This window comes from Lithobates pipiens, unplaced genomic scaffold, assembly GCF_037356315.1.
Source record: "Lithobates pipiens isolate NorthernLeopardFrog02 unplaced genomic scaffold, aLitPip1_a1.2 Scaffold_23, whole genome shotgun sequence".
NCBI classification, from domain to species: domain Eukaryota; kingdom Metazoa; phylum Chordata; class Amphibia; order Anura; family Ranidae; genus Lithobates; species Lithobates pipiens.
In genome coordinates this window covers 292,031,720-292,057,790 of record NW_027507785.1, presented here as the reverse complement: position 1 = coordinate 292,057,790, position 26,071 = coordinate 292,031,720, and the positions used below count along the sequence as shown (strand labels likewise).

The 26,071-nt window shown below is 40.2% G+C and overlaps 1 protein-coding gene across 1 annotated transcript in view; it reads left to right on the top strand.

The window, feature by feature from the left end:
• Positions 1-26,071, top strand: part of DNAI3 (dynein axonemal intermediate chain 3) — a 139,464-nt gene that overhangs the window by 36,497 nt on the left and 76,896 nt on the right. The window contains exons 4-9 of the mRNA XM_077450325.1: positions 3,321-3,505; positions 5,314-5,418; positions 7,651-7,794; positions 17,780-17,979; positions 21,409-21,525; positions 25,649-25,839. Coding sequence (XP_077306451.1) covers positions 3,321-3,505; positions 5,314-5,418; positions 7,651-7,794; positions 17,780-17,979; positions 21,409-21,525; positions 25,649-25,839 — 942 coding nt within the window. The remainder of the gene's footprint in view (positions 1-3,320; positions 3,506-5,313; positions 5,419-7,650; positions 7,795-17,779; positions 17,980-21,408; positions 21,526-25,648; positions 25,840-26,071) is intronic.

Sequence of the window (26,071 nt, the reverse complement as noted above, 5' to 3'; positions counted from 1 at the left end):
AGAAAGCGCCCTGAGGCGATTCAGTTCACTTAGGTGGCGCTATACAAGTCACTCACCTCCAAGTACCACCCCTTTTAAAGAATACAGAACCAAAGAATGTGTATGGAATTTGACGCTAATAACAAGAAAGCAATAAAATATATCCCCTGCAGCCAATAACAGTAGACCTCCCAACATCAACAATAGACCCCCCCCAGCAACAAAAGATCCACCCAGCACCAATAGAGCCACTACAAACAACTACTCCCACCCCAGCAACAATAGACCCCCCACTAGCAACAATAGATCTCCCAGCATCCAGCATCAATAGAACCCTCTCTCAATAGTAGATCTTTTCTGAAAACAATTGACCCCCCCCCCCCCCACCAGCAGCAGTAGATCCTCCACCAGCAACAATAAACCTCCCCAGCAACAATAGACCTCCCACTAAGGATGAGCTCCGGTGTGTTTGCATGCTCCATGTGCTGAGCCCACCCGGAAGTTGGCGCAGCGCTGCGCCAATCACAGTCAGTGAGACATTGCCCCGATGCGCGGCTGCACAGATCGGGCAATGTCTCACTGCCTGTGATTAGCGCAGTGCTGTGCCGAATTCCTGGTGGGCTCAGCATGTGGAGCATGTGAACACGCCTGAGCTCATCCCTACCTCCCACAACAACTGCATAAATTCTGTGCTGGAGGTGCCGGAACTGCATTCCCCCACGTTCCTGCTGAAAAAAAGCCCTGTATACAACTATATAGATCAGACCAAAATGAGGGACAAATGAGGAGGAAAGAGGGACAGAGCGACATCGTTCCAAATCAGGGACAGTTGTCAGCTATGACTTTGGTGAAATGGGCCAAGGCTTTCCAGATGGCGATCAGCTGTAAACTTGAATAAACCTCCTAGAACCTGAAAAAGTCCTGTATGGATCATGATCTTCTGCCAGGCTTTGATCCAGTGCCGGTGTCAGGACAGAAGGCGATCGGTCACTGGCTACAGAGCGGCGGCAGAGCTTTGATATCAAATAAATCAGTCAATTGTTTGCACAATGCTGCACTTTGTATTGCATGACTGAATAAACACACAAGTCCGACACGTGAAATCTTGTAGGATATAAAAGCCCAAGCCAAATGGCCTCCTTCCTTTTCCCTTTTCATCGGTCACTGACCTCCAGAATAAGATTTGCTGGGGTCGGTACATCCTTCATCTTATTTTCAGCCCGCATTTCCTTCCTCCAATTTACTATGTTTACCGGTGATAACCACATTCCGGAGCTGGAAGGCCAGCCTATAATCACAGGCCTGTCACCGTTCCTCAAATGTTTTTTTTCTTTCTATTTATTCACAAAATCTGAAGTGGTTTACCATAAAGGACACAAAAGGTTTGCTTAGATTAGAAAGACTTATTTTAAATAGTCGGACCAAAAAATAAAATAAAAATAAAAGTGATATTTTAGATATGGGTGGAGGCTGGCGGAGTAAATAGCTCACCAGCTTTAGTTTATAGTCTCCAAATGCTCCCATTTTTAACTCCTTGTCACCTTTGCTGTGGAGTCTCACTGTTTGCATTTAAAGTGGTTGTGAACCTCTGACATCAGGCCTCATGGATGTTTTTACAGCAGCTGATTTTGGCTGTAGATGTTTTTTTTACAGGCATTAAACTCTCCATCATGTTATCCTATGTGTCCATGCACACATCGGCTGCTATCAGCAGTTTTGTGCATTGGCGTTTTTGAGCAGTAAAAAACCCCCCAAAACTAGTGGGTTCTGAGAGACGTTTTTCAGCTGTAAAAACGCTCTACGCTGATAAACGTTGATAAACGCTCAAAAACGTTGCTCACCAGTGTTTAACGTTTTTTGATCCATTGAAAAAAAAAAAAAGAAATCTTTTTTTTATCTTCAAAAACAAAAATGCTAAAAAAGGCTAATAAACGCTAAAAACGTTATTGCAAAAAACGTTGAAAAAAGTTGATAAACTCACTGCAAAGCTACTGGCGTTTTTATAACGTTATTTTAATGTCGTTTGTGGATGTTTTTACAGCAGCTGTTTTTGGCTGTAGACTTTTTTTCCCAAAACGAGTGGGTTCTGAGAGACGCTTTTCAGCTGTAAAATCGATAAACGCTCAAAAACGTCACTCACCATCGTTTTTTTTTCACGTTTTTGATCCAATGTAAAAAAAAAATTCAAAATGTTAAAAAACAAAAAAAAGCGAAAAACGCTAATAAATGCTAAAAAACGCTATTGCAAAAACATTGAAAAAAGTTGAAAAACTCACTGCAAAGCTACTGACGTTTTCATAATGTTATTTTAACGACCGGTGTGCATGAGGCCTAAATATGAACTAAGAACCCTCTATACCAGGGATATGCAATTAGCGGACCTCCAGCTGTTGCAGAACTACAAGTCCCATGAGGCATAGCAAGACTCTGACAGCCACAAGCATGAGACCCAGAGGCAGAGGCATGATGGGACTTTCTAGTTTTGCAACAGCTGGAGGTCCACTAATTGCATATCCCTGCTCTATACGCAAGAGTCACAAACTGGTGGCCCTCCAGCTGTTGCAGAACTACAAGTCCCATCATGCCTCTGGCTGTGGGAGTCATGCTTGTAACTGTCACCCTCGCAATGCCTCATGGGACTTGTAGTTTCGCAACAGCCAGAGGGCCGCCAGTTTGAGACCCCTGCTCTATAGTGTGTACTTGTCTCAATCCAGGAATCGCTTATGACAAGTTTTCCTGACGCCAAGAGAAAAAATGCGACGGGAGAAAGCTCCAGCACACAGCCTGTGATTGACAGCCTCAGCCAGGGTTGCCAACCTCCCAAAGTTTTTTTTTCTTTGATTTGTTTTCTAATAAACCTCTTGAGATAAAAAAAAAAGAAAGTATCCTCACTTTACATAAATGTTCACATCCTTTGCACAGTAGTGTAGAGGGGGTACATTTAGGTAGCACTGCAATATGCAGGAGCCATGGCTCAGCCCTTGTAATAGACTATACTGATAAAAAAAGTCACCCATCACCAAAGGGTCAATTCATTTGTGTTGAATATCTCATCGGTACGACTCCTAATTTTTAAATCTTAAAAATGTCAGGTTGATTTCACGGCCTATTCGTAAACTGCGATTCAGATTACAGGAATTTTGAAACAGAACAGCAGGGAAGCAAGTAATTAAGTTTGAGGTTTTATTCATGTCCCCAATGGGATTCCATTGTCTTTCTTTCACAATAAGTGACAAATATTTCTTTTTTGCACAATAAATGGCAAATATTTTAAAAGCATTGGCATGTTATGTGTCATAGCATGACCAATTTGACATCCTGCTTTATCTTTCATTCTGCAGGTCACCCGGATTATGTCATTCCTCTAGTATTAACCTCTAAAACGCAGGAAATCTTCCAATGTCATGTGGATGAGGACTTCACACAAGAAATCCCATACAAACTACTAAAGAAAGAAGAAATACTTAGTGATCTTAAGACCAGGGCTGCAGTTTCGGACTTTAGCCCAATTAAATCTGTTATAACAGTAAGAGATGTGTGTTGTTAAAGTTAAATTCCAGGCAGAAGTATCTACCAATAAATGCATTAAATACCAGCTAATGCAATAATGTAGTCATTAAAATGATTAAATGTATATTAAAGCTTAATTCCAGACAAACAGATCAATATACAGGTGATACACTTATATGGGAGCTAAATGAAGCATGCAGTGGCGCTCTAAACGGAGATCTCCCCGCTGGTTGCAGTGAAGGGAGCTGTCATCAGTGCACCACTCAGAGATGTAAGAGCATTTATCAGAGAGAAGAAAGGGTGCCGCTTACCAACCCACTGCATTAGTATGTAGATGAATGTGGCCTAATGCAGCGCTGCTCCAGCCATGCTCCCCTTACATGTTTCGACCCCACTTACCAGGGCTTGGTCACAGTGCACTTTATATGGGAGCTCTTTTACCTGTAAAAAAGGACTTGCCTCTCTATTTATTCCTAAAATTTACGTAGCCCTACCACCCAGTAAAGCCTGGTGACCTGACTTTTCTCTGCTGCAGTTAAGCAGCACAGCTTGGTCAGCTCCATGCCCTCAGCTTGTGACCAGACAGTAAGGACCCATTTAGACTTGTGGGAGAAAAAAGGCTGGATGGCCGCACTCTGGTACAATCACCTTTATTCCATGTTGTAAAAGCAATAAACCATACAGCAAATAGTGGTGAACCACAGGTAACAGCTAACGCATTTCACACCTAGACTGGTGCTTAATCATCAGCAATCTATGATTTAGCACAAGTCCATGTGTGAAACGCATTAGCTGCTACCTGTGGTTCACCACTATTTGCTGTATGGTTTATTGCTTTTACGACATGGAAGAAAGGGCATTTGTACCGGAGTGTGGCCATCCAGCCTTTTTTCTCTTGTATGTTCCTGATGCAAGCAGGGCCGGCGCCCTATCCATACGCAGAGACAGCTGAGCAGCAGGGGAGGTGGTTTTCCTTGAGCTGTGTTTCCTACTTAGACTTGTAGTTGTGGGTCATTAAAAACATGCTGTTGATATGTGTTTTTAGCACTCCCCCATCTGCCCCCCCCCCCATCTGAAAAGTCAAAATGTATCTCTCCGGTTTCATTTGGTAGGTAGTGTCGCTGCTGAATGCGGCACATTTAAAATGGTTGTAAAAGCAGAAGGTAAAAAAAAACCGAACCCCTTACATACCTGAGCCAAATCTCGACCCAGAACTGTGCCTTGAGGAGTGGCTCTCTCTGATCACTGGACATGGAGGCTGCAGTGGGAGCCATTGTCAATACCTGTGAGGGGGAACTGAGCAGCACTGTGTGTGTCAATGGACACATATGGCCTGGTTTGAAAGCAAGCTAGCACGAGGCAAGTGCCCACATTGCAACAGAGAATTAAAATCCTTTATCAGGTTAAACAGCACCAATACATGTATTAAACCATGCATTTAGCTGCATGCCAGGAGTTTAGATTTAAGATCACATCATATTTAATAGTTCCAGTATGTTCGATCTATGACCCTGAGTGGATATGCACTAGGTAGAGACTAAAGCTGGCTACACACTATACAATTTTCTTTAGATTATTTCCTTTAGATTTACCAAAACCATATATGAGGTCAAACCTAAACACTCAATTTATATACAATCAGTCAGGCTCTTACACTATATAGTTGAAGGTAAATCTTGAAGGTAAATCTAAAGGTAAGTGAACAACAAAAATTGTATAATGTGTATAATGTGTATGATGTCAGTATAATCCAAATGGATATACAGTATTTTTATTGATTTTTTTTTTTTGGTCATTATTTTAATTTGTTCCTTCTGTTTGTAGGAATATCCAGGAGAAGAGTTGTTGCTCGTCCTTGACACAGAGTTTAGATATGGACAGAATTTTTATCTGGTCATAACAGAAGAAGCCAAGGAATCCATTCTGCATGTAATACATTGAGATTTCTTCTTTCTTCCATGTTCTTTCATTTCAAGAAATATATTATGAAAGAAAAATGTAAAAAAAAATATCAAACTTCAGAACCGTATTTTCATTTTGATCATTGACCATTTTGTATGTCACCATAGGTTACTACTATTATTGTTTGTTTGGACAGACTATTTTCTAGAATCATACGCAATATAAAACAGAATAGGAAGGAGAATGGAAAGCATATATTTTATATAGAGAGATCAAATTGTATTACACAGATGGCTTTGTACTGTAACTTTAAATCATTCAATGTTAGAAGTCACAAAGGATATCTATGAAATATATATATATATATATATAAGTAAAGGGTATATTTCCAATTTATAGTAACTAGACCATTTGTAAATGTTTGGTAAAAGTCACATTCACTACTTTGTAATAATGCCCTTAAAGTGGTTGTAAACCCTTACAAACCACTTTGACCTACAGGTAAGCCTAGATTAAGGCTTACCTGTAGGTCCAAGAAATATCTCCTAAACCTATACGGTTTAGGAGATATTTGCCCGAAGACAGGCACAACTGTGTACAGCGCACTGAGCGCGGCATTTCCAACAACGGAGCTGGCGCGCGTCGGCTCCCGTGCTCATACGCGGGAGTGACGTCATCGCGGCTTCGCCGAATGACAGCGGCGGAGTTGCGAGAACCCACCGAAAAGATGGATGCGCTGGACTACAGGGGACAGCGGTGACTTCGCTGGCTCCTGTGTCAGGTAAGTGACACATAATGGGCTACTATGCGATGGATAGTAGTCCATTATGCTTTGCCTTTGCAGGGAATGAAAGAGGAAGTAAACCCATCAGGGTTTAGTTCCTCTTTAAGTGTTAGTAAATTAAAGCCCAACTCCAGAAAGGAAGGGGAAGGCTGCTCCATAACAGCAGCTTAACTTGGCTCCGAGCACTTTCCATGGACAAGCAATGGCAAGAGGAATGCATAGGCTGACACATTCCCTCCCCACTCTCTGCACTCCTCTTGCCATTGTTTGTCCATTGAAAGTGCCCAGAGCCAGGTTAAGCTGCTGCAATGAATCAACCATTTCCTTTCTATCTGTTGTTGGTTCGGCCTCGGGGGGTGGGGTGATGGGCAACACAGACCTCATAACTAGATTTAGACAGCACCTGTCAATATGGGGCAAAGTTCTATATGTATTTATTCCAATCGGAGACAGAACAGTTAGAAAAAAAATAATAGATCTTATTTAAGAAGACATAAACCAAATTAAACTATTTTTCTTTTTTATAAAATGGGGAAAAAGAGAAGAACCTCTGTTTTCTTTTCTTTTTTTCTTCCTCAAAAATCTTAGCAAGGAAACGGCGTTTAAAACTGGACAGAGGTTCTAACCCATCCCCGCTTTACCCAAAGTTAAAAATTGAAGACTCTTCCTAGATCGACAATGCTGCTGTCCAAAGTTATCTTATGCTGTGTACACACAAGCAGACTTTGACAGCAAAGGTCCGAAGGAACGAATCCGCCGGACAATTCGATCGTGTGTGGGCTTCATCGGACCTTTGCTGTCTAAAAATCAGACGGACTTTAGATTTAAAACATGTTTCAAATGCTTCTGACGGACTCGAGTCCGGTCGAAAAATCTTTTCGTCTGTATGCTAGTCCGACAAACGAAAACCGACGCTAGGGCAGCTATTGGCTACTGGATATGAACTTCCTTATTCTAGTCCGGTCGTACGTCATCACGTTCGAATCCGTTGGACTTTGGTGTGATTGTGTGTGGCCAAGTCCGTTTGTTCGGAAAGTCCATCGGAACTCCGTCGAAGACCGTTGGACCTAGTCTGCCATAAAGTCCGCTTGTGTGTATGCGGCATTAGTTGTTCCTCCATCCAGAGTAGAGGCACCCTAAGACAGGAAGTGTATCATAGGCTGAATCACCAGGTGAAAATAAAGGAAAAAATAAATGAAAAAGAAAATGAATATAGCTACCACATTTAAGGATTGGCAAGCTGCAATATATATTATATATAATAATTATATTTTTGCTTCTGGGTTTAATACCGGTTTAAGTGAATTGATGGGTCATTTCACATTACTGCTTAAAATATCTACTGTGATATTCCGGTTTCTAAAATATACGCTGTGATTAAGCCTTACTGCGAATATGAAATTCAAACCTGAGCCGCAAAATAACTCAACAAACCAACAGTGATGGGAATTTTTTCATTTTTTGCTGTCTTGTAGCCCCCTGAGTCTGTAATTGATGAAGAAGCAAAGGAAGAAGACATAGAAGACTACACCTATCACGCTCCTATTTCCAAACCATGGGTTTCGCTTGGTAGTGAAAAGGAAATTGAAGAGGAAATGGTCAGAGAATCTAGAGCAAAGGTGACAATAACAGTGGGGTACTTGGTTAAAGGGCAAGTCCTCTTATAAGTGATATTCAAAGAGGAGCTCAACCCAAAGGGGAAGTGCTTTAAGCACCCCCCCCCCTCCTCTGCCACATTTGGCATTTTATTTTTGGGGGGGGAATGGGTACCTCGTTTTGACAGGTACCTGCTCCCACTTCCACTCGCATCACCTAGACGTTCTGAGCGGAAGTTCTCTTCTTCCCCTCCCTCCCTGCCTGCAGTCTTCTGTGAAATGCGCAGTGCACGCCCAGATGTGAAGCCACAGGCTGTCACAGCTGGGTGCCCAAAGTTTAAATGGTGGCGCGAGGGAGAGAAGCGACAGCTCGGGTGAGCACATCGCTGGGACAGATGAGTGTGTGTTTATTAAAAGTCAGCAGCTACAGTTTTTGTGGCTGCTTACTTTTAATAAACGCAAAAGCGACTGGAGCTCCTCTTTAAATACTTGTTGGAATCGAATGTGTTGAATTGAATACCAGTAACTAGGCAGCCACTTCTCACTTCCTGTTTTGGTGACCACCAACTGTGACGTGAAGCGCGGGTAAACCAGGACACATACGGAAATAGGATATTTTTAAGTTGAGATGTGACGAGTTGGGGCCTATGGTTTACAATACACACTGAAATTTGATTGTACAATCTTCCTTAGATGTAACAATAAGTATTTAGTGCAAGCAGAGGTGGCCAGTGCATTAAGGGCGCATGGACACCGCCCCCTCTATCCTCGCCAATCCCCTGTATGGTTAATGGATAGATTCATGCATGGCCGCCGCTGCCACCCCCTATTCAGGCGTCCGACCCCTTTTTAAACGCCAGGCACCTGAATTACAGCAGCAGGGTTTTTTTTTTTTTTGAAGCACCCGATTAGAGCCATACTTTGGGTTTACTTCCTCTTTGTCTCCCTGCAAAGGTAAAGCATAATGGACTACTATGCATCGCATAGTAGTCCATTATGTGTCACTTACCTGACACAGGAGCCAGCGAAGTCACCGCTGTCCCCTGTAGTTCCGAGCGACCATCTTCTTGGTGGGTCTGGGACAGCGGTGGCTGTTTTCAGGTAAATATCTCCTAAACCTATACGGTTTAGGAGATATTTCTTGGACCTACAGGTAAGCCTATAATATAGGAATAAAGGTAGTAGGTTGCGCTATGGAACTTATGTAGAAAATATAGGGTAGAAAAAAATATAGGGGAAGGAAAAAATAGGTAAGAGCTGCCTCTATTACTATCCACCTGGTGGGGTGGGGAATGTTAGATTGGGGGGTACTATGAATAGATTTGGCGCTATACCTATATATGAGAATATATGTTGCCAAAAACTTAATAGTGTGCTAAATTAAAAGTGTTACATCAACCTGGTGTGTAAGTGCCAATGTGCAATAAATAGTTCTAGTATTGAAATAAAAATGTATATAAACTATAAGCGAAAAAGTTCAAAATGTGTGTGTATAGAATATTTGTCGCATTGGTAAATATTTGCCAGCGTGCTGGCTATAAAATGTATGATTAGCTTGAGTGCAATAGAGAACCTAAAATAGTGATCACTTCTTAAACTCTAGAACATATAAATACCTTAAACATGTGAACTGCTTAATATATTAGTGATAAATTAGATAAAAATTATACATATAAAATATGAACCACAAAAATAACCCAGTTGTTGGATTTAAAGTGCACAGATGTGACAATAAGGTCTATGCATGCAGTAATAAAATGTACAATAAATATGTGATAAATATCAGTACATCAAGTGAAACATGCCAAATATTGGGAGTGAAAAAATAAAAATAAAAAATGTTTTCCAAAAAAATATATAAATAAAATAAAAATAGAAATAAAAATAAAAATAAAATAAAAATAAAAATAAAAATAAAAATTAAATATTTGTCCCAGAAAATGTAAAAATGTATACAAAGAGAAAGTCTAAAAATATAAAAATATAAAAGTTAAAAAAGTAAAAAAGCAAGAAGTCTCTAGTGCAGTGCAATTAATGGGGGATTTCCCGTGGGTAAAGGAAGGGATGTGATGGATCCAAACTATTCTTCATGCATTGTGGACACTTCTAGGTTGTACTCTCACCAGAAAAATAACCCCATCCGGGGTGGATCAGCCTCCACAGTATGAGCTACTGTGTCGCTCTCTGGCTTGCTTCAACTGGGCTGCTGAGGATCCCTCGTTATTTCCAGGTGGAGTGTGCCACAGTATATATATATTAAAAGAGAGGACCATCCATAGTGTGATACCGTATAAATCAATTTATTTAAGAAGATACTTAAAACTACTCACACTTTTGGTAGAAGTAATGGCATAAATGGATGCAGTATAAAAGATGCAATGTGAAAGATATGGAAGCTGCTGAGAGCGTTCCGTTCGGCTTCCACGCCGTCTGTATTGGAAGTGTGTATTCGATAGGCCACGCCCTACGCGTTTCGTCACTGGGACGTCATCCGGAGCGGCCATCTTTACACACCTCACGCTCTATATAGGACACAATGCACCTATCGCGCATGCGCGGACAAACGCCGCCATTTTAACTGTGGGAATGCCCTTATGTCGAATGAAGCGCGGTGGTGATTGTGTTCCTATTACCATCCTATGCAGTGTTCTGCCGTTTAGCCCACCGAAGGTTTTTCATGCAGAGCTATGTATGTCTGCTAATTTGCTAGTATGTGATTATGCTGCTTACTAAAACCAAATTTAGATTACACATGAATATAGTAAATATGAAGTTACAAATAAAAATTACTGATAAAAACATAAAAATAAGTGACATTATCAATAGACAAACCGTGTTATAAAAGAATTACTAACCGATCCTAAAACGATAGAGGCTTTGGGCGGATAGAATTTGGATTTAATTGTGTAATGCGGAGGGAAAGAGAAAGTATAATAAAACCATGTGTGTGTAATGGATAAAATAGCTGAAAGAATGGGGTGGAAGATAAGAATAAAATATAAAATATAAAAATTAAAAAGTTAAAGTTGTAGGATTGGATTGAGATGAAATGAATAATTTTTAATAAGATTAACTTAATGTAGGATGTTTTGGTTTCCCGGCTACGTGAATGTATGTATACAAAAGAGAGGAATATTTCAAGGCTAAATGTGTCCTTCCTTGATTACTATTTTTCTTTTTGGAATAATGGGTTGGAGTGTTCATTAGTTGAATAGGTAACATTCGACCCTCAGTGCTGTAGTTTGCATTCGACCCGAAATTCGACCTACAAACGTCTGTACTTATTTCTTCAACGATAATACAAGTGAAATTGTATTCGTGCGATATTAACATTATTAGTTGGTAGGCAACATTCGACCCCAGATGCTATGAACTATATTCGATCAGGAATTCGGCACTGAATAATATATTATCTTTGATAATCGTGTGGATAGGATTGCATTCCTTCTGGATAGATTATTGAAAAATTAAAAATTAGAAATTAAAAATTGAAGTGTGGGAAAAAAATATATTTTTTATATAAAACTATTATATTAAAATAAAAATAAAAATTAAAAATTGGTTATAAAATAATTCAAATCCAGGTTTATATTCATTCCTGCTGGATGTAAACTTTCTAAATTGAAAATCCACTTTGTTTCATTCTGTGAAATCTTCTTAGTCATGTCTTCACCTCTCCAGTGTCCCTTCACTTTGTCAATGGCATAAAAAATCATTTGGTTGGGGTCTTGGTTATGAAAATCCCTAAAATGCCGCGAGACACTGTGTTTGTCATATCCCTTCCTAATGTTTTTAATGTGTTCACCAATTCTTATATGTAGTTCCCGTGTTGTTCTTCCTACATATTGTTTGCGGCACGGACATTCTATGACGTATGTCACATGCGTGCTTTTACAGGAGATCAATTCTTTTATGGGGAATGTCCTTCCATTGGTAACTGACATGAATTTAGTGGTTTTCCTTTGGGTTTTTTTGCTTTTGCGACATGGGAGACATTGTCCACACTTAAAAAAACCTTTTAGATGTTTACTGATTGTTATATGTCGTGGGGGGTCGATCGTGTTTTTAACCAATTTATTTCTTAGATTAGGGGCCTTCTTATAAATAAACGCAGGATTATTGGGTAATAATTTCTTTAGCGTTTCGTCCGTTTTTAGAATTGGCCAATGTTTTTTTATGATCTTTTCTATTTGTTTATGATGTCTGTTAAAACCTGTGAAGAAGGCCATTCCTATATTTTTCTTATTCCTGCCGGTCGTTTTGTCCTCTATTAATTTTTTCCTCTCAGTTTTCGTTATAGTTTCTTTGAGGGCTCTGAGGTAGGGTTCTTTATATCCTTTTTGTATGAATCTTCTAATGATAACCTCTGCTTGTGCGTCAAAATCCTCTCTTTTGGTGCAGTTTCTATATATTCTTAGGAGTTGCCCTTTGGGTATGTTGCCCATCCATCTTGGATGGTGGCAACTTGATGTAGGTATATACCCATTTCTGTCCGTAGCCTTAAAAAAGGTTTTTGTACCCAGTGATCCTTCTGACTTAAAAATTTGTAGATCTAAGTAGTCTATACCTTGTGTATCGCATTTTTCTGTAAATGTGATACCATAAATATTAGAATTTATTTCTTCCAGGAAGGACCGTAGTTCGTCTTGGGAACCACCCCAGACTATTAAAATGTCATCTATATACCTTCTGTACATTTTTAAATTCTCTCTGGGGATTCCATAAATTTGCTCTTCCTCCCAGTGGTCCAGGAATAAATTTGCTACGCTGGGTGCGTATTTAGCCCCCCTAGCAACTCCCTTGGTTTGAACATAATATTTGTCTTTGTACCAGAAGTGGTTATGTTTCATCGCCAGATCTAGTCCTTCAAGTACATAGTCTATTTGTTCTTGTTTTAAGTCCGATCTTCTGTGGAGGGCCCATTCTACCGCATTGAGGCCGTCCTTTTGTTTAATGTTGGTATATAGAGAATTGACATCAATGGTGACTAATAAGTCCTTTTCCTCAATCTTAATATTATCCAATTCCTTCAACAGTTGTCTGCTGTCTCTCAAATAGGATTTGCCTTTGGTTACCAGCGGTTGTAAAAAACCGTCCACATATGCTCCCAGTCTTGAAAAAAGGGAGTCGATCCCACTTACTATGGGTCTCCCCGGGGGTTGCGTTTGGCTCTTGTGGATTTTTGGGACATAGTAAATTACAGGAGTTTTTGGTGCTTTTGGGATTAAGTATTGGGCTTCTTGTCCCAAAAATCCACAAGAGCCAAACGCAACCCCCGGGGAGACCCATAGTAAGTGGGATCGACTCCCTTTTTTCAAGACTGGGAGCATATGTGGACGGTTTTTTACAACCGCTGGTAACCAAAGACAAATCCTATTTGAGAGACAGCAGACAACTGTTGAAGGAATTGGATAATATTAAGATTGAGGAAAAGGACTTATTAGTCACCATTGATGTCAATTCTCTATATACCAACATTAAACAAAAGGACGGCCTCAATGCGGTAGAATGGGCCCTCCACAGAAGATCGGACTTAAAACAAGAACAAATAGACTATGTACTTGAAGGACTAGATCTGGCGATGAAACATAACCACTTCTGGTACAAAGACAAATATTATGTTCAAACCAAGGGAGTTGCTATGGGGGCTAAATACGCACCCAGCGTAGCAAATTTATTCCTGGACCACTGGGAGGAAGAGCAAATTTATGGAATCCCCAGAGAGAATTTAAAAATGTACAGAAGGTATATAGATGACATTTTAATAGTCTGGGGTGGTTCCCAAGACGAACTACGGTCCTTCCTGGAAGAAATAAATTCTAATATTTATGGTATCACATTTACAGAAAAATGCGATACACAAGGTATAGACTACTTAGATCTACAAATTTTTAAGTCAGAAGGATCACTGGGTACAAAAACCTTTTTTAAGGCTACGGACAGAAATGGGTATATACCTACGTCAAGTTGCCACCATCCAAGATGGATGGGCAACATACCCAAAGGGCAACTCCTAAGAATATATAGAAACTGCACCAAAAGAGAGGATTTTGACGCACAAGCAGAGGTTATCATTAGAAGATTCATACAAAAAGGATATAAAGAACCCTACCTCAGAGCCCTCAAAGAAACTATAACGAAAACTGAGAGGAAAAAATTAATAGAGGACAAAACGACCGGCAGGAATAAGAAAAATATAGGAATGGCCTTCTTCACAGGTTTTAACAGACATCATAAACAAATAGAAAAGATCATAAAAAAACATTGGCCAATTCTAAAAACGGACGAAACGCTAAAGAAATTATTACCCAATAATCCTGCGTTTATTTATAAGAAGGCCCCTAATCTAAGAAATAAATTGGTTAAAAACACGATCGACCCCCCACGACATATAACAATCAGTAAACATCTAAAAGGTTTTTTTAAGTGTGGACAATGTCTCCCATGTCGCAAAAGCAAAAAAACCCAAAGGAAAACCACTAAATTCATGTCAGTTACCAATGGAAGGACATTCCCCATAAAAGAATTGATCTCCTGTAAAAGCACGCATGTGACATACGTCATAGAATGTCCGTGCCGCAAACAATATGTAGGAAGAACAACACGGGAACTACATATAAGAATTGGTGAACACATTAAAAACATTAGGAAGGGATATGACAAACACAGTGTCTCGCGGCATTTTAGGGATTTTCATAACCAAGACCCCAACCAAATGATTTTTTATGCCATTGACAAAGTGAAGGGACACTGGAGAGGTGAAGACATGACTAAGAAGATTTCACAGAATGAAACAAAGTGGATTTTCAATTTAGAAAGTTTACATCCAGCAGGAATGAATATAGACCTGGATTTGAATTGTTTTATAACCAATTTTTAATTTTAATTTTTATTTTAATATAATAGTTTTATATAAAAAATATATTTTTTTCCCACACTTCAATTTTTAATTTCTAATTTTTAATTTTTCAATAATCTATCCAGAAGGAATGCAATCCTATCCACACGATTATCAAAGATAATATATTATTCAGTGCCGAATTCCTGATCGAATATAGTTCATAGCATCTGGGGTCGAATGTTGCCTACCAACTAATAATGTTAATATCGCACGAATACAATTTCACTTGTATTATCGTTGAAGAAATAAGTACAGACGTTTGTAGGTCGAATTTCGGGTCGAATGCAAACTACAGCACTGAGGGTCGAATGTTACCTATTCAACTAATGAACACTCCAACCCATTATTCCAAAAAGAAAAATAGTAATCAAGGAAGGACACATTTAGCCTTGAAATATTCCTCTCTTTTGTATACATACATTCACGTAGCCGGGAAACCAAAACATCCTACATTAAGTTAATCTTATTAAAAATTATTCATTTCATCTCAATCCAATCCTACAACTTTAACTTTTTAATTTTTATATTTTATATTTTATTCTTATCTTCCACCCCATTCTTTCAGCTATTTTATCCATTACACACACATGGTTTTATTATACTTTCTCTTTCCCTCCGCATTACACAATTAAATCCAAATTCTATCCGCCCAAAGCCTCTATCGTTTTAGGATCGGTTAGTAATTCTTTTATAACACGGTTTGTCTATTGATAATGTCACTTACTTATTTTTATGTTTTTATCAGTAATTTTTATTTGTAACTTCATATTTACTATATTCATGTGTAATCTAAATTTGGTTTTAGTAAGCAGCATAATCACATACTAGCAAATTAGCAGACATACATAGCTCTGCATGAAAAACCTTCGGTGGGCTAAACGGCAGAACACTGCATAGGATGGTAATAGGAACACAATCACCACCGCGCTTCATTCGACATAAGGGCATTCCCACAGTTAAAATGGCGGCGTTTGTCCGCGCATGCGCGATAGGTGCATTGTGTCCTATATAGAGCGTGAGGTGTGTAAAGATGGCCGCTCCGGATGACGTCCCAGTGACGAAACGCGTAGGGCGTGGCCTATCGAATACACACTTCCAATACAGACGGCGTGGAAGCCGAACGGAACGCTCTCAGCAGCTTCCATATCTTTCACATTGCATCTTTTATACTGCATCCATTTATGCCATTACTTCTACCAAAAGTGTGAGTAGTTTTAAGTATCTTCTTAAATAAATTGATTTATACGGTATCACACTATGGATGGTCCTCTCTTTTAATATATATATACTGTGGCACACTCCACCTGGAAATAACGAGGGATCCTCAGCAGCCCAGTTGAAGCAAGCCAGAGAGCGACACAGTAGCTCATACTGTGGAGGCTGATCCACCCCGGATGGGGTTATTTTTCTGGTGAGAGTACAACCTAGAAGTGTCCACAATGCATGAAGAATAGTTTGGATCCATCACATCCCTTCCTTTACCCACGGGAAATCCCCCATTAATTGCACTGCACTAGAGACTTCTTGCTTTTTTACTTTTTTAACTTTTATATTTTTATATTTTTAGACTTTCTCTTTGTATACATTTTTACATTTTCTGGGACAAATATTTAATTTTTATTTTTATTTTTATTTTTATTTTATTTTTATTTTTATTTCTATTTTTATTTTATTTATATATTTTTTTGGAAAACATTTTTTATTTTTATTTTTTCACTCCCAATATTTGGCATGTTTCACTTGATGTACTGATATTTATCACATATTTATTGTACATTTTATTACTGCATGCATAGACCTTATTGTCACATCTGTGCACTTTAAATCCAACAACTGGGTTATTTTTGTGGTTCATATTTTATATGTATAATTTTTATCTAATTTATCACTAATATATTAAGCAGTTCACATGTTTAAGGTATTTATATGTTCTAGAGTTTAAGAAGTGATCACTATTTTAGGTTCTCTATTGCACTCAAGCTAATCATACATTTTATAGCCAGCACGCTGGCAAATATTTACCAATGCGACAAATATTCTATACACACACATTTTGAACTTTTTCGCTTATAGTTTATATACATTTTTATTTCAATACTAGAACTATTTATTGCACATTGGCACTTACACACCAGGTTGATGTAACACTTTTAATTTAGCACACTATTAAGTTTTTGGCAACATATATTCTCATATATAGGTATAGCGCCAAATCTATTCATAGTACCCCCCAATCTAAGCCTATAATATAGGCCCTTTAATATAGGCTTACCTGTAGGTCAAAGTGGTTTGTAAGGATTTACAACCACTTTAAAGCGGTAGTTTCTACCCTCTCAAATCAAAGCGCACTCCTCTAGGGCTGTTAGTGCTTCGTGAGCAGTGCATCACCAAGCTTCAAATCTGCAAGGCCACAACTTGGTCTTTAACCAATACATTTACCAGATTCTATCAGGTGGATGTAAATGGACATAAGGATGTCGCCTTTGGGCGCAGTGTACTGCAGGCAGCAGTATAAGTCCTCTGATCTCATGGTGCCTTACCTTTGTTGTCTCCCTCCCCTCAGTTTGCTTTGCTCTGGGACTTCCCACATAGTAATTACTATGGCTCTGTGTCCTGTGATGTAGGATTAAAGAAAATAGGATTTTTATGTCAGCTTACCTGTAAAAATCCTTTTCTTTTGAAGTACATCACGGGACGCAGAGGTCCCACCCCTCTTTCTAGTATACACGTGTATTGCTTTGCTACAAAACAGAGATTCTCCCGGTATGGGTGGGGTTATATAGAAGGCAACATCCTGTTTAGGTTGTGCTAGTGTCCAGCACCTGAAGGTGGACTATAACCCACATAGTAATTACTAGGGCTCTGTGTCCCGTGATGTACTTCAAAAGAAAAGGATTTTACAGGTGAGCTGTTATAAAAATCCTATTTTTTAACCCTTCCCCACTATATCAAAAATGAAAAACTGATATGGCTAGTCTTCTTGTCTATGAGTTTAGGCCAGCAAAATGTTTAGCTAAGATAATGTGAACTTTAGTATGGTTTTAGTTTGCTCCACTGCACTAAATGTATTCTGTGTTTTTAGTTGACTTGGGGTCCTGTTTTCTGCAGATTAAATTCATGATTTCACGAGTACGTCGCGAATTCGGAGCACAGGTCACTTTCAGTGATTACAATGCGTCAGATGTGAAAGATGGGTATATGGAATGTACATCTTATCAAGACAAGCGTTTCAACATTATACCTAAGGAGCGAGATACAGGAATACAGGTCGTCCCATTTCTGCAGGAGCAGAGCACCCAGACCCAGTGGTAAGACCAGAATCCAGGATTTAAGCCGGACATACATGGATTGAAGTTCAGCTGGGACTGGATAAATTTCGATCTATGTATGTGCACTTTGGTTGTACAGAAGTCTATCTACAGATCTTTTGATTTTTTTCCCTGTTTGATTAGTGCCATGGGCTATAGCCAGCAGTGCTGATCAGTGTATTTTGCTGGTGGGGAAGTTTCCCCACTGTCAATACAAATGCAAACGTTTAGTGGGGAAGAATCCCGTGTATATGGGGGAATCGGATCATTTTTTTTATTCAACCTGCTGTCTGAACAAAAAAAAAAAACACTCACCTGTGAGCTGCTTTAGGCCACTTTCACACTGAGGTGCTATACAGCCATTTTAGTACTAAAAATAGCGCCTGCAAAGCGCCTTTCCTGTCACTCCAGTGTGACAGCCCGTGTGCTTTCACACTGGAGTGGTGCACTTGCAGAACGCTAGAAAAAGTCCTGCAAGCAGCATCTTCAGGGCAGTCAGGGAACAGTGTATACACTGCTCCTCTACCGCCCCTGTCCATTGAAATGAATGGGCAGCGCTGCCAGAGAGCCTTCAAGCTTCTGCAAATACTAGTGTCGCTTTACGGCCCACGCTCTCACCGCCCCAGTGTGAAAGTAGGCTAAGGCCGCGTACACACGGGTGGACTGTCTGACGGACTTGGTCCGCTGAAACGTGTTTCAGCGGACAGTCCGCTCGTGTGTGGGCTTCAGCGGACTTTTTCAGCGGACAGTCTGGCGGACTAAGTCTTTCGGAATTTCTGTAATATTGTCCGTCCAACTTTGGTTTCAGCGGACAGTCCGCTCGTGTGTAGGCAAGTTGGACGGACTAAGTATGGCGCATGCTCAGAAAGGATTTACACGGCCGAAGGTTGCATTGCAGTGTATTGGACGTCGTATTTCTAGTCCCGTCGTACGTGCTGTACACGTCATAGCGCAAGCTTTCAGCGGACTGTCTGTTCATCGTGTGTGGTCAAGTCCGTTCATTAAAAAGTAGGACGGACTGTCTGTCGGATTGTCTGACGGACTTAGTTGGCCAGACAGTCCGCCCGTGTGTACGCGGCCTTAGTGTTTCAGTCTTAAAGATTTCCTTTGGTGGGGAGGAAGGGAGAAGGTGAGGGAGACTTTCCCCTGCCTCCAAGCACAGAGATCCTTTTATAGGTTTAACTACTTTAGCCTCGGAAGAGTTTACCCCCTTAATGACCAGGCCATTGTTTGCGATACGACACTGCGTCACTTTAACTGACAATTGGCCAACGCGCGACGTTGGCTGTCTGTGGAGCGATCGCAAGTGGCCGGTGGACATCACGGCTGCAGGCCACGCGCATAGGCTTCCGCCGGCTATTGCTCTGAAAGTGGCCGACATACACCTACGGCGATTTGTGCAGCCATGCCAGTATAATTACGGTGGCTGGTCAGCAAGCAGTTAAAGAGATTTTGCTACTTAGCCCATTCAGGACTATATGACAGGTCACCATGAAAGTTCACATACTATCCACTAATTCTTAGCTTCCCTGCACGCCCCCATTTCTCTTTTCTTCTATCAGAGCCATAAGTCTAAATCCTCTGTAAGCTCTGTACCAGTCAGAGCTTACACAGGTTTAATGATCTGTTCCACCATTTGATTGGCTGCTCATCCCCTAATCCCTGTATCCTCGGAGGAAAGGGTGCAGGTTACATGTTCCTCCCTACCTAGGAATAGTGGGTATTTCTCAGTGCTACTGCAAATTAGGGAAGCAGCACGGCAAAGGTGGGTATCATTGGATGGGGGTGCCATATCAAGAGTACCTGCCACATTATGCTGAATGAGCAAATTGACATATTGTGGCGCACACAGAATCTAGTGCAGCTGTGCATAGTAATCAATCGGCTTTCAGGTTTTATTATCAAAGCTTAACTGGACAAGCTGAAATTAGAAGCTGATTGGTTTCCATTTACATCTGCACCAGATTCTGTGTGCATTGGTTTTAGCAAATCTTCTTCAGTGAGGCTGATTTATTTAGAGTTGAGAATTTTCATGCAATGTATTCGCTTCAATTATCCAATCATGTGAAAAGCAATTTTTTGCTTACTTTTTTTTATGTCATATGGACATGATTGGATAGTTACAATTAATATTTACACAATTTATTGTGTGAAGATTCCCAACTCCTTTAGTAAGTTAGCCTCATCCTCACTAAATAACAAGACATCTAAATATCATGCAATCAAGCTAGAAGGCCATCTTCCATCGCTCTCATCTCTGTAGCTGTAAACATCTTTAGAAGAGTTGTTGTATCACTAAGAAAAATTATAATTCAGGGTACCATACCCTTAAAGTGGTGTTCAGCCTGGGAAAAAATAAAATAACAGTCAGCAGCTACAAATACTGCAGCTCCTGACTTTTAATATAAGGACACTTACCTGTCCAGGGAGCCCACGATGTCCTCAACTGAAGCCGACCCATCCATCGGCTCTGGGTGCAGGCACCGGCATCCTTACTAAGGGAAACAGGAAGTGAAGTTTCCTACTGTGCATGTGCGAGTCGCGCTGCGCGATCTATGCCCAGAAGTGTAAGCAGATACCTGAATTTGACAGGTATCCGCTTCCCCCTCCCCCCCTGAAAGGTGCCAAATGTGGCAGTGAAGGGGGGGGGGGGGTTCGATCAGCGGACGTTCCATTTCTGGGTGGAACTCTGCTATTAAAGTGGATGTAAACCCCATCATGAAATTTGACCTGGGCACATCTATCTGTAGTGTTTACTTATCTCTCTCCAAAGCACTAAGTCCTGTGTCTTTCTACTACTTCATTACGCTGTTATCAGCATGATAAATTCTCCAACACAGGAGATAAAAGTGGAGAAATTTGTGTTGGGGCTTGGTGCTTAGAGATAGATTAGCAGAGAGCTGATCTATTCACAGCACAGCTCTGCAAGTTTCTTTTTTTTCCTCTGCCTATGTGGAGGGGTGGGGTGTGTGTGCCTTTCCTCCAATCAGCTGTGACACAGTGTATGCCAAGACTCCCCTCCCACTGCTGAAAGAGGAAGTAAAAATTCTAACATGGTGTTCACTTTCTAAAGAATATAGCAAGCTGAAGACAGCAGATATACATGTAAAACTTATGTGGGGAGATTTGTTTCATCTCTGTGTATCATCTGGGGCTGTTTACTTCACTGGGTATATGTGAGGGTTTACATCCACTTTAAGGTGACTATACAATATTCATTCTGATCGTACAATCTCATTTAGACATAACATCAACAATAGAGAGCAAGGGCCTACCTGATTTGATGCAAATAAAATGGAATGCTTAGGTTTGTCCTCATATTACGTAGTTTTGGTAACTTCAAAGGAGATTGTACAATCAGATCATATAGTGTATAACCAGCATTGGTTTCATAAGTAACCTCTTCTGCCCATTTGCTGTCTCTGCAAGGACTTATCCACAGAATGCCTGCACTCAGTACGAGCCACGAGAGTTTTCAGAAGAAGAAAAACAGGACTTGTTGACTTCTAAAGATCTAAAAGATTTTGTCAATTCCGTGTCCATAAGGTTAGTGTGTCAATAAAGGTAACAGACATAAACCATAAAGATCTTATTTTCAGTAATCTTATTTTTTCGATAAATAACATTTTTATAGTTTTTAAATGTATTATTTTTTTTTTTATATATATATGATGATTTTGATGTAAAATTAATTCCGCAGACTTAGTGCAACTGCTAATATTAGTCAAAAATAGGAGAAGCAACGAGGGCAGGACTTTACTTTTTGCTATTATTAGAAAATAATATGGTTTAAAGAAGACTATTTTAAAATGTATGTCGCCTTATTTTTTATTCTGTGTTGCATCACAGTACTTCTGATCTCCTGCAGCATCTTTGCAGCCGTTTCCTGTCTACATGCACTCCAGTGATGGCTGCATGGCATTCCTCAGGGTTTTCTGATGCCTACAACAGTGGACCGTGCCAGCGTGTGTGGTGAAAGAGCTACTTGTAATATTTTGCCCCATACACTCGATCTGACTTTCCGACAACAAAACCGCGGAATTTTGTTTGAAGATTGTTGGCTCCAACTTGTCTTGCATACACACGGTTACACAAATGTTGGCCAACAATTACGAACGGGGGAACGCGGTGACGTACAAGACATACGACGAGCCGAGAAAAAAGAAGTTTAATAGCCACTGTGGCTCCTTCTGCTTGATTCAGAGCATGCGTGAACTTTTGTACGTTGGACTTGTGTACACACAATCGGACTTTCCGACAACAAAGTTTTGTTGGCGGAAAATTTGAGAACCTGCTAGCCAACATTTATTGGCGGAAAGTCCGACAGCAAATGTTCGATGGAGCGTACACACGGTCAGACGTTCAGCCAACAAGCTCACATCCAACATTTCCCATCAGAAAATCCGATCGTATGTATGGGGCATTACTATGATTGGACCAGTCTCCCCCCCAGCTTTTGTTTTTTACATTTTATTATTGCTTTGTGCATTACAAATTGGTCTTTTAAGGGCACTTTCACACTGATCCGTATTTTTTTTTTTTATATATGTTTTGCCACATTTTCTATGCATTTCAATGGGAAGTGCATTTTTGGCACTTTTTTTTTTTTTTTTTTTTTTTTTACTGCACCAAATATGCACCATAAATGCAGCAAGTAGGATTTTACTAAATGCAGTGGACCCACAATGGATCAGTGTGAAGAGTTATTATTATTATTATTATCGATTTTATATAGCGCCAACAGTTTACGCAGCGCTTTACAATGTATAGGGGGGAAACACAATTACAGTACAATACAAAAGGTATAAGAGGGCCCTGCTCGTAGAGCTTACATTCTAAAGGGAGGGGGTGGTGGTACAAAAGGTAATGGCTGCAGAGAATGATTTGATGGGAGTTCCATAGGATTACGTTGTCACACGTTTTTTCTTTCGCTTTTTTTAGCACAAAAGTGGAAGAAAAATGGATCCGTGTGAAAGCAGCCTTAAAACAGTTGTATACCTCTGGAAGTTTTTTTTTTTTTCCTGCAAGGTAAAGTCATACTGTGCTAGTATGCATCATATACTAGCACATTATGTGAAACTTACTTTAAAACAAAGCTGTTCCAGCACTGCAGCCGCTTCCATTTTCCCCCATCTTGCTTCTGGGTTCAAGGGCCCCAGCTTTGTGATAGGCCAGAGCCCCAATAAATGTCACTCCCGCGCATGCACGTGGGAGCCATTGTTTACGACACAGGGCTCGGAAGGAACGGCACCTGTGGCTGTTCCTTCAGAGCACATGCGCCAGTGATGTCATTGGCTGCATTTAATGTAAATATCTCTTAAATGGTTTAGGAGATATTTACACTACCTATAGGAAAGCTTTATTATAGGCCTTCCTATAGGTAAATGTCAGCAGAGGAAGTTTACTTCCTCTTTAAGCAGTAGTATGGCTGTGGTAAGGCCATATCTTTGGTTTGTTTTTTTGTTTTTTAATGGCCCCCTAAATCTTTTCATAAGAAAAAAATCTGAAGCAGTTTCTAACTCACCAACCCTTTCTCCTTACAGCATTTATTATATAATTTACTAAATCATGGGTGTATTTACAGTGGCTTGAAAAAGTATTCATACCCCTTGATATTTTCCACATTTTGTCATGTTACAACCAAGAATGTAAATGTATTTTATTGGGATTTTATGTGATCGACCAACACAAAGGCACATAATTGTGAAGTGGAAGGAAAATGACAAATGGTTTTCAACATTTTTTACAAATAAATATGTGAAAAGTGTGGCGTGCATTTGTATTCAGCCCCCTTTACAATGATACCCCTAACTAAAATATAGTGGAATCAATTGCCTTCAGAAGTCACCTAATTAGTAAATAGAGTCCACCTGTGTGTAATTTAATCTTAGTCTAAATACATCTGTTCCGTGAAGCTTTCAGAGGCTTGTTGGAGAACCCTAGTGAACAAACAGCATCATGAAGGCCAAGGATCACACCAGACAGGCCAGGGATGAAGCTGTTGAGAAGTATAAAGCAGGGTTAGGTTATAAAAAAAAAAGATCCCACGCTTTAAATATTTCATAGAGCACTGTTCAATCCATCATCTGAAAATGGAAAGAGTATGGCACAACTGCAAACCTACCAAGACATGGTCGTCCACCTAAACTGACAGGCCGGGCAAGGAGAACATTCATCAAAGAATCAGCCAAGAGGCCCATGGTAACTCTGGAGGAGCTGCAGAGATCCACAGCTCAGGTGGGAGAATCTGTCCACAGGACAAGTATTATTCATGTACTCCACAAATCTGGCCTTTATGGAAGAGTGGCAAGAAGAAAGCCATTGTTGAAAGAAAACCATAAGAAGTCCCGTTTGCAGTTTGCAAGAAGCCATGTGGGGGACATGTGGAAGAAGGTGCTCTGGTCAGATGAGACCAAAACTGAACTTTCTGGCCTAAAAGCTGTGTTTGTCAGAAAACCAACACTGCACATCACCCTGAACACTCCATCCCCACCGTGAAACATGGTGGTGACAACATCATGTTGTGGGGATGCTTTTCTTCAGCAGGGACAGGTAAGCTGGTCAGAGTTGATGGGAAGATGGATGGAGCCAAATACAGGACAATCTTAGAAGAAAACCTGTGATGCCGCGTACACACGACAGGACTTAAGTCCGGCAGACTTTCGACGGAGTTCTGACGGAGTTCTGACAGAGTTCTGACGGACTTTCCAAATGAACGGACTTGGCCACACACAATCACACCAAAGTCCGACGGATTCGAACGTGATGACGTATGACTGGACTAGAATAAGGAAGTTCATAGCCAGTAGCCAATAGCTGCCCTAGCGTCGGTTTTAGTCCGTCAGACTAGCACACACACGAGCGGATTTCTGGGTCCGGCAGAGTTCTGGCGGAAAAATTTGAAGCATGTTCCATTTCTAAAGTCTGTCAGACTTTTGTGAATCAAAAGTCCGTTGCAGCCCACACACGATCGAATAGTCTGCCGGAATCATTCCGTCAGACTTTGGATGTTGAAAAGTCCGGTCGTGTGTACGGGGATTTAGAGTCTGCAAAAGACTAGAGACTGGGGTGGAGGTTCACCTTCTAGCAGGACAATGACCCTAAATGGTTTAGATCAAAGCATATACATGTGTTAGAATGGCCCAGTCAAAGTCCAGACCTAAATCCAATTGAGACTTCAACTTGCTGTTCACAGACGCTCTCCATCCAATCTGACAGAGCTTGAGATATTTTGCAAAGAAGAATGGGCAAAAATGTCACTCTCTAGATGTGCAAAGCTGGTAGAGACATCCCCAAAAAGACTTGCAGCTGTAATTGCAGTGAAAGGCGGTTCTACACAGTATTGACTCCGGGAAGCTGAATACAAATACACGCCACATTTCCACTTCACAATTATGTGTTGGTTTATCACATAAAATCCCAATAAAATATATTTATGTTTTTGGTTGTAACATGACAAAATGTGGAAAATATCAAGGGGTATGAATACTTTTTCAAGGCACTGTATACATCTTGGTGTTTGATACTTTATATGTCTAATATAGTTTATTGATAACTGCTCTTAAACTTGCTGCATCCCTTCGCGGACAGTTTGATATACTTTTTTATACTAAATGTTTCTAATAATTTAGCTGTTGTATTAAGAAATTGAACCCCTTCTTTTAAATAGGTTGGAATTAGCGCTACAGCAAAATGAAATTCTCAACGCCTTTGTAGATGACTGGAAAGCCTTGTCTGACCAGGAGAGTATGTTCGGTACAAGATCCGACTCTCACCTCAAGGAGTATCAGTCTTTTACAGATCATCAATTTGGCAAAGACAAAACCATCAGCTGCATCGATTGGCACCCCACACTTCATGGTAATGGATGAAATCACTGCCAGGGTGCAGATCTAATAATTGTATGCATGTGGAAGCAATAAGGGATATTTATCAAAGCATTTTGTGTTAAATAATGTAATAATTTGCAAAAATGTTGGCATGGATCTTTGGGTCTGGCTTGCAGCCAAAGCGAACAGGTTAAGTTCTAATAATTTTGAGGCCAAATGGCTTCTGTCTACCTATTCTTTTTGTTCTGCCACAGCTTTAACCT